This window comes from Callorhinus ursinus, unplaced genomic scaffold (assembly GCF_003265705.2).
Source record: "Callorhinus ursinus isolate GAN/ISIS: 27379988/994484 unplaced genomic scaffold, GSC_fseal_2.0 scaffold63, whole genome shotgun sequence".
NCBI lineage: Eukaryota > Metazoa > Chordata > Mammalia > Carnivora > Otariidae > Callorhinus > Callorhinus ursinus.
This window is the reverse complement of record NW_027397125.1, coordinates 1,462,116-1,475,030: the sequence shown is the minus strand read 5'-3', so window position 1 is coordinate 1,475,030 and position 12,915 is coordinate 1,462,116. Positions and strand designations below refer to the sequence as shown.

Below are 12,915 nucleotides of genomic sequence, written 5' to 3'. Positions count from 1 at the left end.
CAACATTTTTGTTGGCTGGGAACTGAAATGAATTTGGGATTATTTGTATCTTTCTTGGGGAATTTGAAAACAGAGGTGCCTATGGAAAGTGGAGATGCATAAAACACTACATATCCAGTAGTAATTAATATTTTCAGAATATCAGAAGACATCCTTAAAGTTTCAAGTAAAACAATTAGACTCTGTTAAAGGATTTCCCAACAATGGGGGGGGGCTTGGCATATTATTCAAATTATTATTATATGTATTAATATTCTGTATCTCTTCTTTTTTCTGCTGGGATATCCCAACCTATAGGTAACTGGATATCTTAGTTCTTATACCCATTAACTCTAGAAACTCCCAGTCAGAATGACTTCCCTCCTCACTCAATACAGACTCAGTCATTCTCATTCTCTCACATCTGAGTCCTACCCCTAGTACATGTCTCTCCCTTCACATATTCACTTCCATACACTTTCACAGGTTCCCCTCCAACCCGGCTCCCTTTCAGGCAGCGGTTCCTTAAATATGGTATTTTTTTTTTCTTGCAGCTCAGCCGGTAGATGTCTCCATTACTCCCTCATAGCTAAGACCTCGGCAAGTCGGTATTAATCATTTCTTTAACCGACAATAAGGAGGAGGATTTGATAATTTGCCCAAAATGAGCAGATGCTCGGGAGGACACGTCTCCATCCTACGTCCCTCCCCTTCGATTTAAGTCAGAAATGAAAACTCCTTTCTCCCTCTTTTCCAGGCAAAAGAAAAGGCTGATTTAACTAAGCATGCAAGACGCCAACACCTTCCTCTTCAGTACATCCAAGTTTCCTTCTCTCTGAGCCACAAACGCGCTGCTTCTCCCTTCACTCCCGCCCACCCCTCCCCCACCCCCTCGGGTTTCCGAGTCATCAGGGAACGCGAGTGGGTGAAAGGACTCCGCGCTGCTGCATCCCGAGCCACCGCCTCCTCCTGCGCCTCTTCCGTGCCGCCTCGGGTTCAGCACTGGACAGCTCCCGCCCCAGCCCAACAAATGGCAGTCGGCTGATTGACAGAGGAGCCGACCAAACAGAGAACAAGACGGCTTGGGGCTGTCCCTCAAGGGTTTGGTTGCGGCCAAGCTGCCTCTTTAAACCGGCTTTCCTCCAGAGCAGGGGGAGACAGGAGTGTGGTTTGTGGCCAGACCTGAGGGCTCCAATTAACCAGTTGCCTGGTCCTATAAACTCCAGAGAGACAAACGTCTTAAAAGAAATCTTCGCTCTCCGGGACTCAGTCCTGCGCTCGCGGTGCGGATCTGTGTGCGCGCACTCCGTGCCTCCGGACGAAGCGAACGAGGAGGAGCCAGCGCCGGGAGGCGGGAACGACCTGCCACGGGTGAGATGATGGAGCAGCGTCTTTGGCGGCCGCGGCGGCAGCAGCAGCAGCAGCTCTTGAACACACCTCAATGAGAGCGACGGTGGAAGCTGCTGAGCAGAAAGACGTAAGCAGGCTAACTATAGCCGCCGGGAGCGAGAGGGGATGTGACCTGTTCTGCTCAAGGCTGTGAGGTGCGTAATCCCGAGCCGACCCATTATGGAGCGGGTGCAGCCGGCGTTGCCACAGGTGATTTGATTTCCTGTGACGGTAGCTTAACCAGCCGGGCCAATTCCGAAACACTCTTATTTTAAAGTCCCTTTCGACTGGGTGCCATCTGGAGAAGGGAGCCGACTCCTAGTAAAAGTCTTACTGTTGATAAACTGACGACCAAATTTAAAAAAAAGTGTCTCCCGTTACCTCCTCTCGTGTCTGCGAAGCAGATGGGAGCCATGGCTTATCCCTTACTCTTTTGCCTCCTGCTCGCTCATCTGGGATTGGGAACTGTTAGCACCAGCCGCGACCCTCTGGGACGGCTGGATTCCCCTCGTGAGAGAACCCTGAGGCTGAAGCAGCACGCCCAGCAGTCGGCTCGAGCCTCTGCCTCGGACCCCTCGGCTCCCTGGAGCCGCTCCACCGACGGCACCATCTTGGCGCAGAAACTCGCCGAGGAGGTGCCCATGGACGTGGCCTCTTACCTCTACACCGGGGACTCCCACCAGCTGAAGCGAGCCAACTGCTCCGGCCGCTACGAGTTGGCGGGCCTGCCGGGGAAGTCGTCAGCCCTGGCCAGCTCCCATCCCTCCTTGCACGGGGCGCTGGACACGCTGACACACGCCACTAACTTCCTCAACATGATGCTGCAGAGCAATAAGTCGAGGGAGCAGAACTTGCAGGACGACCTGGAGTGGTACCAGGCACTGGTGCAGAGTCTCCTGGAGGGCGAGCCCAGCATTTCCCGGGCAGCCATCACCTTCAGCACCGAGTCGCTGTCCGCACCGGCCCCGCAGGTTTTCCTCCAGGCCACCCGCGAAGAGAGCCGCATCCTGCTCCAGGACCTGTCCTCCTCGGCACACCACCTGGCCAACGCCACGCTGGAGACCGAGTGGTTCCACGGCCTGCGGCGCAAGTGGAGGACCCACTTACACCGCCGCGGCTCCAATCAGGGGCCCCGGAGCCTGGGCCATAGCTGGCGGCGCAGGGACGGGCTTGGCGGGGACAAGAGCCACGTCAAGTGGTCTCCGCCTTATCTGGAGTGCGAGAACGGGAGTTACAAGCCTGGGTGGCTGGTCACTCTGTCCGCTGCTTTCTACGGGTTGCAGCCTAACCTGGTCCCGGAATTCAGGTAGGAAGTGGGAAAAAGGCAAAAGCAAAGCCTTCCTTCTGGTTTCACCTTGGGGAAGGAACACTTGGCTGGGACACTTAATGCCTCCCACCCTCAAAGCAGAGACCCAGGCTGAGGGACACCTTTCGCCGGCGCCTGTGCTTAGAGACAAGAAGCGCCCTACCTTTTTCAGCTCAGTGAAATCTTCTCTCAGATCAGTTTCCCTGCAAGGGGCAAGGGACTGGTGAGCATTTGGCAGAGTTGAAATGTCTGATGCCCTACACTTCTTTTAAACCCTCAGGAGGAGATCAGGGAGGGGAGTTCCCAGTCTGGGGGTGATTTGAGGGAAGCTGGAGAGCTTGGGTGTGCCCGCCAGGCATGGAGTGGCCAGCACTGGATGAGAGAAAAGGGAGGAGAGAAAAAAGAGGAAGACAGAGTTCCTCATTTATGCCACTTAGGGATAGCCTCTGCCTGCTTCCTATATGTGTAGTTCGGGGCACCAGTCCGCTGTTAGTTACCAGAGGGCGTATGATTAACACAGTACATCCCCTCTGCAGTTCTATCCCCTCAGCAGTGAGTCAGTCTCAGCAGCTTGGCTGTTTCCAGGATCCAGACTTTGCAGTTTGGTCAGTGTGCCCCTCCTCCTTCCCGTCTCCCTCTTCCCCTCTTCCTCCTGTTCTCTGTGTCAGGCGCACCTGAGGGTTCTCCAGTCCTTCACCTACTCACACACTTTATAAGTGAACCTGACTGAGTTATCTTAGGGAGGGCGGCATTAGTTCTGACTGAATTCACTGGGGGAGCTTTTTGGAAATTTAATCACAGTTCTTCTGTATTTCCTGTGTCTAAAAGTATAGCATTTGTGGGGAGATGAAGAATTTGCAAATTAGCAGGGGCAATTTCTGTCCTGAGACATGCCTGACCTTTTTGGTGAGGAATGTCTAAGAAATAGCACTTTAGAATGGTTGTGAGGAAGGAACGCAAAGGGAAGAGTAGAAACTCCAAAGACAGCCTAGGAGAGGGCCACAGATTGACTGGGATCCTCCTCAGTTTCCATGATGGGAGGCTCTGGCAAGAAGGTCTTGGTGGTTGAGGTTGCTTCTGTACTTTTTGGGAACTTAAAAGTGAGAAACCTGAGGGGGTGTGTGTGCATGCACCTTAATGCTCTGTTTGGCACAACAAGGACAGTGTGCTGAGCTTTTGAAAGATACCAGGCTGAGTACTGGGCGGGCAAAAGGGGAAATCAGAAAGCTTGTCTTGGCACTGTCGTTTACAGCTGGATGTCCCCCAGTAAGTTGCTTAACCTCTCTGGGCCTCAGCTACTTACCTACCAAGTGAGGGAGTTGAACTAGATGGTCTCCAGGGAGCCATCTAGCTATAAAATTTTGTAGCTTTTAATGCCAGCCACACTTGAGAAGGCATATACAAAAAACAAAAAACAAAAAACAAAAAACAAAAACACTTTCTCTGATTCTGTATGACTATATTAGATGTGTGTGTGTGTGCATGTGTGCATGTCTGCATGTGTTTCTATCTCTTTTAAAGACCCTGTCTTAAACCAGAGTAACTCTTTCCTGCTTTCAGGATAATCTCATTTCCTCCTGATTTCTGCAGGATCCTATTAGTAAGAGGTGAGCCGAGCTTTGAGCCTTTGCCATGTTGTTTGCTCAGAAGAGGAAAGATCAGCAGATGCCATTCACTGCCAGCAAATTGTTTGTGGCCTTCGGATAAGTGTTTTTAGGGAGACCCAGTTCCCAGGATTAATCTATCATCTGTTATCTGTGTATCTATCATCTATCTACGTACCTATAACATTTACTTTCTGTCAGATTCTGTGGTAACTGCTTTGCATGCATTATCTTACTTAATTGTCACAACTCTATGAGTTAGGTTTTATTAGTTTCCCTATTTTACAGAAAAGGAACCTGAAGCAGGGAGAGGTTAAGCTTTTTTTCCTGAGATCCCACAGCAGGTAAGTAGTAGAGCCAGGATTTGAGCCCCTTTCATACTTTTAGTCACTACGCTGAACTCTATTTTATGAAGGTGTTCTAAGAATGCTGCATATAGTATAGCTGCTGCATAAAAATATATGTATTTTTAAGGGTCAGATGCGGGATCAGGGAGGAGAGCCATTCATTTTCAGAATAATTTCTCTTAAGGCTAAGAAAGCGTGAGTCACCTAAATAAACTCAGTGCCTTCTGCCAGCCAGGATGAAAGGCCAAGGACACAAAGGGTCTGAGGTTGTGAGGGCTTACACGCCCCCTACCTACTTTTTGGACTACATTCAGAAAGTGGTTTGTTTCCTCTGGCTGAGTTTCTTTAAGTGCTTTCATAGTCATCAATGGTGTTCTTTAGCCAAGGCATGAAGCCAGGCCATTTAGTATTTGGCTCTCTGAAAAGCTGGTTCATCCTCGCAGTATGTATGGAGAGCAGAGTAAGTGCACTCCTGTGAGTGCTTTGCCCCATGTCTCGTGCCCCTCAAATGCTGTACTGAGGATTTGCACAGATGTTAATTATAGGAACTGGAAGAAATCTTAAAGAGATCAGGTGGTTCCTCCTGTTGTTTCATAGGTAAAGAGACAGAACTAAAAAGGTGAAGTGACTTGTCCAAATCACAAATCAATTTTATAGTAATGACAAAAGCAGGATCCAGGTCTTCTATCTCTGGTTCACACTATGCTTGATACATATAGACCTAAATCATATTTCTGTGGCTCTCTTAACCTTTGCATACAGTGCATGCTGGGGAATAGAGTTTACTCATCACATTTTAGGACAAAAAAAGAATCAGCTCATAGAACACAGTGGTTGAATTAAAAAATACTATATTGTTTATTTCACACATTTGAGATAATATTTAAATGGGTCTTTCCTGTCTCTTCCTACTCATATGAGGCAAAGGTTTTTTGTTGTTGTTGTTGTTGATGGTGGTGGTGTTTTATGATCTAAGATGTACATTCTAAAATTCTATAATATAGGTGAATAATACTGTACAGGCACGGTACAGGGCAAACCTCAAATGAATTTTTGGGAAACCATGATTAACAGCTCTTGATATGGGGGTGCCTGGGTGGCTCAGTTGTTAAGAAACTGCCTTCAGCTCAGGTTATGATCCCAGGGTCCTGGGATCGAGCCTCGCATCGGGCTCCCTGCTCAGTGGGAAGCCTGCTTCTCCCTCTCCCACTCCCCCTGCTTGTGTTCCTTCTCTCTCTGTGTCTCTCTCTGTCAAATAAATAAATAAAATCTTTAAAAAGAACCTTAAAAAAAGAGCTCTATATATGATTTTAAATGTATTTTGAACATCCACAATGTTATTTGCAAAAAGCCTTATCTGTAATGAAAATCACATTGATAATTTTCTTATGGAAGAGAAAAGGAAGAAAAACTTTGTAGTTAAAATTGTCATTTAAGATCAGTTAGTATTTTCTCAGGTCTTGTTTAAAAGATTGAAGCATTTAAATTATATTTTATTTTTTAGAGAACGTAAATCCCAAACATGAAATTCAAAAGTAGTGTGAGAACATGGTTAACCACTTTCTTATATTAATGTGACTGTAAAATACCTCTCAGAGTAAATTTTATTCCCCTCGGTTTCCAAATGATAAAAGTATCTTAAATTTCAAAGCCTAGTTTAAGACTCACATTGGGGGGTGCTGTCTCAATCCATTGGGCCTCCCCACTCTTGCTTTTGCTCAGGTCATGATCTCAGGGTCATGGGATTGAGCCTTGTGTTGGGCTCTGCACTTAGCAGGGAGTCTGCTTGACTCTCCTGGTGCTCCCCCCCCCCAAATAATAAATAAATAAATCTTTTAAAAAAAGACTCACATAGGAAGAGAAATTTATTACTCATTTTTTTCAAAAAATGGCATTACTCTAATCAAATGTCTCTTAGGTCATTTGTTATATAGCATAAATATTTTAGTTCTCATCTTCCAACTCAGCAAAAGAGAGAGTAATAATTTAACTATATCCTCAGTTGTTTATATTTATTACATTACGTTTGTGATGTCTTTGTAGAAATTTTCCTTTAAGTCCCTTGGTTTTGCATTGTTATTTTTCTTTGTGGAACTTAAAGTGATATGGAGTTGGATTCCATTCTGCTGAAATCATAGATATCTTCCTGGTGGTAGTTGGTACTGTTCAGTGCTTAGGATGGATATAAGGTACTTAAGTGTTGAAGTTAAAGCAAAGGAACCTTTGGGAACTAATTATTTTTTGTTGAGCTAAAAGGGACATAGGAATTCATTTGGTTTCTTTCATCTTCTCAATTTGCAATGGAGGAGACAAGACCCAAAAGCCTAAAGGAACTTGCTTGAGTGGCACAGCTCTTTTGTGGTAGGTTAGAATTAGCGGAAACCCATATATATTGAGCACCTACTATATGTCAGATGCTTTATACATACCACTGCTCTAATTCTTTGTACTCTCAGGTAGTGACAGCTTCAGAAAGGTTAAGCAACCTGCCCAACATAACATAGCTAGTGAATTAGGGAGCCCAAATCAAATTTAAAGCTATCCTGCTATGAAGCTTATATTGTCTTTCTACTACCTTATGCTGCTATCTCTTGATTGCCAACTTTGTTTTCACCTTGTTATTAAAAAAAACATAACATGGTAATGACTTGAAATAATATATTTGGCCCAAATAAGTTATATACGCTTAAAATTTTTAGGCTAATCATACAATCAAGCATGTTGTGTAGTAGGAAGAATATTAGACTTGACAGAACTTTGCCTCAAGTCCCAGTTTTGTCTCTGACTGGCTGTATTACCTGTCTGGAAATCAGCTTCTGCATAATTAATGGGCATGGACTTGATGCTATCCAAATACCTTTATAACCCTTTGTTCTACACATTCTTAATTGGTCTATCCAGATTGTCAACAAGTAGGCTTTGGAAACAGGGCTGATACACGTAAGTGCAGTGCGTTGTGGAAATGATGTTGCTGGGGAAGTAACATGCAGAAGAAGAGGAAACCATGTGAATGTCAGACCTGATGTTGGTAAAAAAAAAAAAAAAGCAATAGGGCAATGAAGGAAAGATCACAATAGTGTGGAAACCCCTTTTTAGAAACTAATGCAACAAACATCGATATCACTGATTTGCTGACTCCTGAGGGGTCACTTCACTCTCTCTCCTTCACATAAACCTCCACAGTGATTTTGGAACAGATCTCTGCTTTCAACAGAAGAGGGCACTTCACAGTATAAGGGAAATAACCATTTTGCTCCAAGCTAAACATATCCTAGGTCTCTCTTGTGGGTAATGATAGTGGTGAAGAGGTTACCTATAGAAACAGCAAAGAGATGCTTACCTGGGTTATAGATCAAAGAGTTTTTAGATGAACTTCTGCTACTGAGATTTTTGAGTCTCAATTATTTAATCGGTAAACCGTGAATAGTAAAGTACATCTCCTTTGGGATTCTGTAACGACTAAATGAAGAACTGTGATCACACAGAAAGTTCAGTAAGTATTTTGTATTGTAGCTTCTGGCTTCCCAAATACTTACCTCAGATATAAACTTTCTTAGTTTAGCTGAATTAAAGTCATGTGATTAATAGTAATTTATAATTCATATGATGGTTTTGTTTCTTCCCTAATTATTGTGAAGATTTGTAATGACAGTGGATCAGGGTGGAAACATGGGTCTTGGAGACAGAAGATGTTGGCACCAGCTGGACCATATCTTTGACTCATGGTGTAACCATGGGCAGTGGTTGCCTTTCTAATCCTCAGTTTCTTTATCTGTAAATTGAGGGAGTTGGTCTTAGGTGACCTGTAGGGCTCCTTATAACCCTAAAAGTCTATGATTATGTACCTAACTAAACATATTACTTTAACTTTTGAGCTTTTGATTATAATGCTGAAAACAGTTAATATAATATTTAAATGCAGATCATGTTCATATATATCCAATGTATGTTTTTATCATAGTCATTTATTCATAGAATATACTCTCTATGTATACTAAGTATATATGCTAGTGGAAATGAGACCACCATTTCTCTCTCTCTTTTTTTTTTTTTTTTTGGAGGGGAGGAATGCCATTTCAAAATAAGAATAATCAGGATCTGATGTTCCAGGTCTTGAAAGATCCCCTGATTTTACTCAAAGGCAACATGAAGCTATTTTGCAGATTTCTAAATCAGGGGCATCAGTATACCCATGTAACCTCCCTCAAGATAACCAATGTTTAGGCATTTTGAAACTCCTTACCTACTCTTAACAATAACCCACTATCAATTTACTTCTGTAGTTGGCTAATTTTAAAATTTCAAAAAGGGCTATTTGTTGTCGTGGAGCAGTGGCACGGCATTACTTGCCATTTTGTAGAATATGCATTTGGAAGCAGAAATGGGATTTCTGAGACTGCTAAATAAATAAGAGTATGTGCCTACCCTCTGGAGAGGGCACTGATGCCCTCATTAGACTGATTTCAGAGCCTCAACTTCTAAGTCCAATTTTACTTTCAATTTCAGAAAGGCAGCAGTTTGGTGTCCACTGTTCAGGGTTTTATGGCTACCCTTTTCTAACCCACACTGTGTTTTATGATTATATTGTAATATATTGCGATGCCAAGAAGTATGTTGTTGACGTTAAGTTGCACTTGGTTGGTACTGAGCATTAGGGCCTTGTTTATTTTCTCTCTTCGGTTCTGGATTGCTATTTACAGGGTTATTTTAGCAGAATTACTAAAAGAGTACACTGGGATTTTGATAACTTTGGCAGCTTGATGGCCACTATTGCACAAATAGGCAGCACACTGGTACTGAGGCTATGCTTGGAGAATTTGCAACCAATAGTGTTATTAAGCTCTTGTCCACATCTTTGGCATATGCACTGGGGTGGGGATGGGGGAACTTCTCCTGGTCTTTAGCCTTATTTGCTTTTCAGCTTTTAGTAAAAAAAAAAAAAAAAAAAAAAAAAAAAAAAAAAAACCCCAAACATTCCTATGTGCAATTTCTAGTTTCTCTGGCATATACTCATTCAACAAGTCCTTTTTCCTTCAGGAAAAAAAAAACCCTATAAAAATATTTAGGTGGATAGGTTGTTCTATGAGATACTTCTTCAGTTAAAAGTCTTTCTCAGGTTTCTCCCCACCCTTTTCTACAATGCCAAGCTTAGTATAGGAGCCATGATGAACTTTCTTTTTTGTATCAAAGGATATTGTAGGGCCTCAAAGCAATTACAGGATATATCTAGTTTCATCACCATCATTATAGGTAGAATTTATAGAAAACACAGAATTAGCTTAAGTGGTCTGACCCCAAGGTCATTTTTCCCAAACAAAAATTACCTACTTTCCTGTCAAAGAAGGCAGTCTCTCTCTCTCTCTCTCTCTTTTACATGGTTAATTATTACTTCTAATTAATTGAAATCCAGTTAATTTTTATTCATTATAATACCTGTTATAACTTTCCCCCAGTTAAAAACTATAACAAGACAACATAGAATTTTTAAAAAATTCTGTCTAATTAGCAAAGTACCCAGTGCACCTATAATTTAAAAGGAAACTTAGAATTACGTAAGATTTTGCTTTATTTCTTTAACCTAGTTTTCTCACCATTTATGTGTTTTGTCCCATGGATATGCCTTTTTACATTATTATGGAAGAACTTTCATAGAAAAAGGTGAAAGATTTATGTGATCTGAAGAGAAACCAGAGTATGAAAGAAACTTCATAGAATGACACACGGCTTTTATCTGAGAAAGAGAAAAAGGTAATATAGTATAATGTATTTTATCAATTCTAAGATGCACTTTTCCCCCATTTTGATGTCTCTTAACTTGAGATCCGTCTTAGGATTGAGAGCATGTGATTTCCAATAGGCATACATTTCCTTTTAATGGTATGCAATATAATATCATATCTTTTAATTAATGGCATGTTATATTTGATATATTAGGAAATGAGAAAATAAATTCCAAGATCTCTCCAACTATAAAGTTCTATTATCATCTGTAAGTTATCAAGATGTAGCAAAATACACATTTATGGAAACACAAAAGCTAGACATCACTGCTACATATAAATTAGATTGCTATTTGTCTTCATAATAATTTTGTTTAAAAAGACAAGCTATCCTAAAACATGGAACATTTATTTTTTTTCTTAAGATTTTATTTCTAAGTAATCTCTACACCTAATGTGGGCTCGAACTCACAACCCTGAGATCAAGAGTCGGAAGCTCTACCAGCTGGGCCAGCCAGGCACCCCCACATTTCTTATCAATGAATGTGAAATATACAAAATACTGGGCCAGAAGTTGCAGAAACTTTTATTTTCAGATTAGGTGGGGTAAGGATTATCAAAAGCTTTCCTGCATCATATGGTGAAGCATTTCACTCATTCTGCAGGAAAATGCCTAGGACAGTGAGAATAAAAGACCACTTAAAGACCAAAAATAGATCTTTCTTTTCTAAAGGGCTTAGACGTTTCAGGGTGGAAATAAAAACTTCACCGTGTAGTCATGTAATTAGTTTTGGTTAAAGAGATTTATTTTTATTTTATTTATTTATTATTATTTTGATTAAAGAGATTTAAATGGAACTGTGGAGGTGAGAAAATTACAGATAAATTTTCTAGGTAGCTGCCTGAGTGAAGAGTTTGGCTTTCCCTTATTTGATGCCCAGACCATTGCATAGAGCAGGGTTTCTCATCCTAGGCTTCATTGACATTTCAGGCCAGATAATCCTTTGTTGTGGGGGCTGTTTTGTTTGTTTTAAGATGTTTAGCAGCACCTCTGGACTCCTAGTAGATGCCGGTAGCAACCTCCTTGCCCACTGTCATAATCAAAAATGTCTACAAACATTGCCAAATATCACCTTGAGGGCAAAATTACCTTTGGTTGAAAGCTGCTGGTGTAGAGAGAAGGCATATAAACATGTTATTCTGGGGCTATTTATTTCAAGGGTTTTGTATGTATGTGTATATGTATGTGTATGCTTGTATGAGTCTGTCAGATCATGTTTCTATTTACTTATTCATTTGCTTGTTTGGGATATAAGATCATTTCATATATGGAACCTGATACAAATGAGAACTGCAAAATTTTGATGGATCAATGGAATATTAATTTACATTTATGTGTCATCAGGGCTCAAAAAGAAAAACTTGGCAAACTATTTGCAGAATTTGTTACTAACACGGTTTTACTAATTCTATGGTTAAATGTTTTATATTTAAAGTTTCTCAATAAAACATGCATTTTGGAAAAGAAAATACCTGTGCGGGGGTGGTGAGGGCAGTCTTTAAAGAAGCAAGTTTTAGTCAATGTGCTGGGAAAGCTCCTTTTTGAAGAATTAGAATTTTAGAAGTCAAAACGATTTTAGAGATCATATAATCCAATTTATTGTTACTTTTACAGGTGAGGAAATTGAGACCCAGGGAAGTGACCATCACTTGCACAAATCATAGGCACAAATAAAAACACCTCGAGTCATCAAATAAAGGTTAATTCATACTCATTATTCACTGATCTCAACCTGGCTGAGTATCAGGATCACCTGAAAAGCCTGATAATATGTTCCTAGGCCCTCCCCAGACCATGTGAATGAGATAATCTGAGGATAGGTTCAGAAGTCTATATTAAATACAAAGCCTTTAAAATTCAGAAGCAATTGGTCTTTAAGGACAAACGGGAAAAAGCAAGCAGTGTTTTATAAAGTTAAAAACATATAATCCATTTCCCAAGATTTTAAGAACAAAAATTAAAAATTGTAAATGCTTAGCACCTTCAGCTTTAGATACCCCCAAAATTTGGCAATCCAATATTGTGAATGATGCTATTGGTAGGGATAGAATGAATAGCAGGTTTTTTATGAAGGCAGAGAGATCACAGGTACTAAGCCTTGGAATGGTGGGCCACTGAGTATTATGGTATATCTCCCTCTCTTTATTTCAGGTTCTTTGTTTTCACACCTTTAAGATAGGGGCTATCATGAAAGTAGCTGCTTCTTGTTATTATTGTTTGTCTCTTTATGTAAAAGTCCTATTTCCCCAACTAGTTCTACATGGCCTTCAAATGCAAGGACCACATTTTATGACTTCCTACATTCAGTGCCTCTTGAAATTGCCTTGCATATTTCAGGGAGGCAGTATGGCTAGGAGGAAGGGTTTTGGGATTATAAATCTACACTTGAATCCACGAACTTCCACTTTTGTTTACTGTGTGACACTGGGCACGTTACTTCACTCTATGTCTTCATCTTGAAAGGGTGTAGAGTACCTCTCATTGTTGTAAAGAGTAAACAATCATGGGG

At 41.6% G+C, this 12,915-nt stretch overlaps 1 protein-coding gene across 1 annotated transcript in view; it reads left to right on the top strand.

Annotated features, from left to right (window-relative positions):
• Window positions 1-1,093: 1,093 nt before the first annotated feature.
• The window catches only part of GPR158 (G protein-coupled receptor 158), a 453,369-nt gene continuing 441,547 nt past the window's right edge, over window positions 1,094-12,915 (top strand). Inside the window, exon 1 of the mRNA XM_073885618.1 lies at window positions 1,094-2,674. Within this exon, the coding sequence (XP_073741719.1) occupies window positions 1,773-2,674 (902 nt within the window). The 5' untranslated portion in view covers window positions 1,094-1,772. The remainder of the gene's footprint in view (window positions 2,675-12,915) is intronic.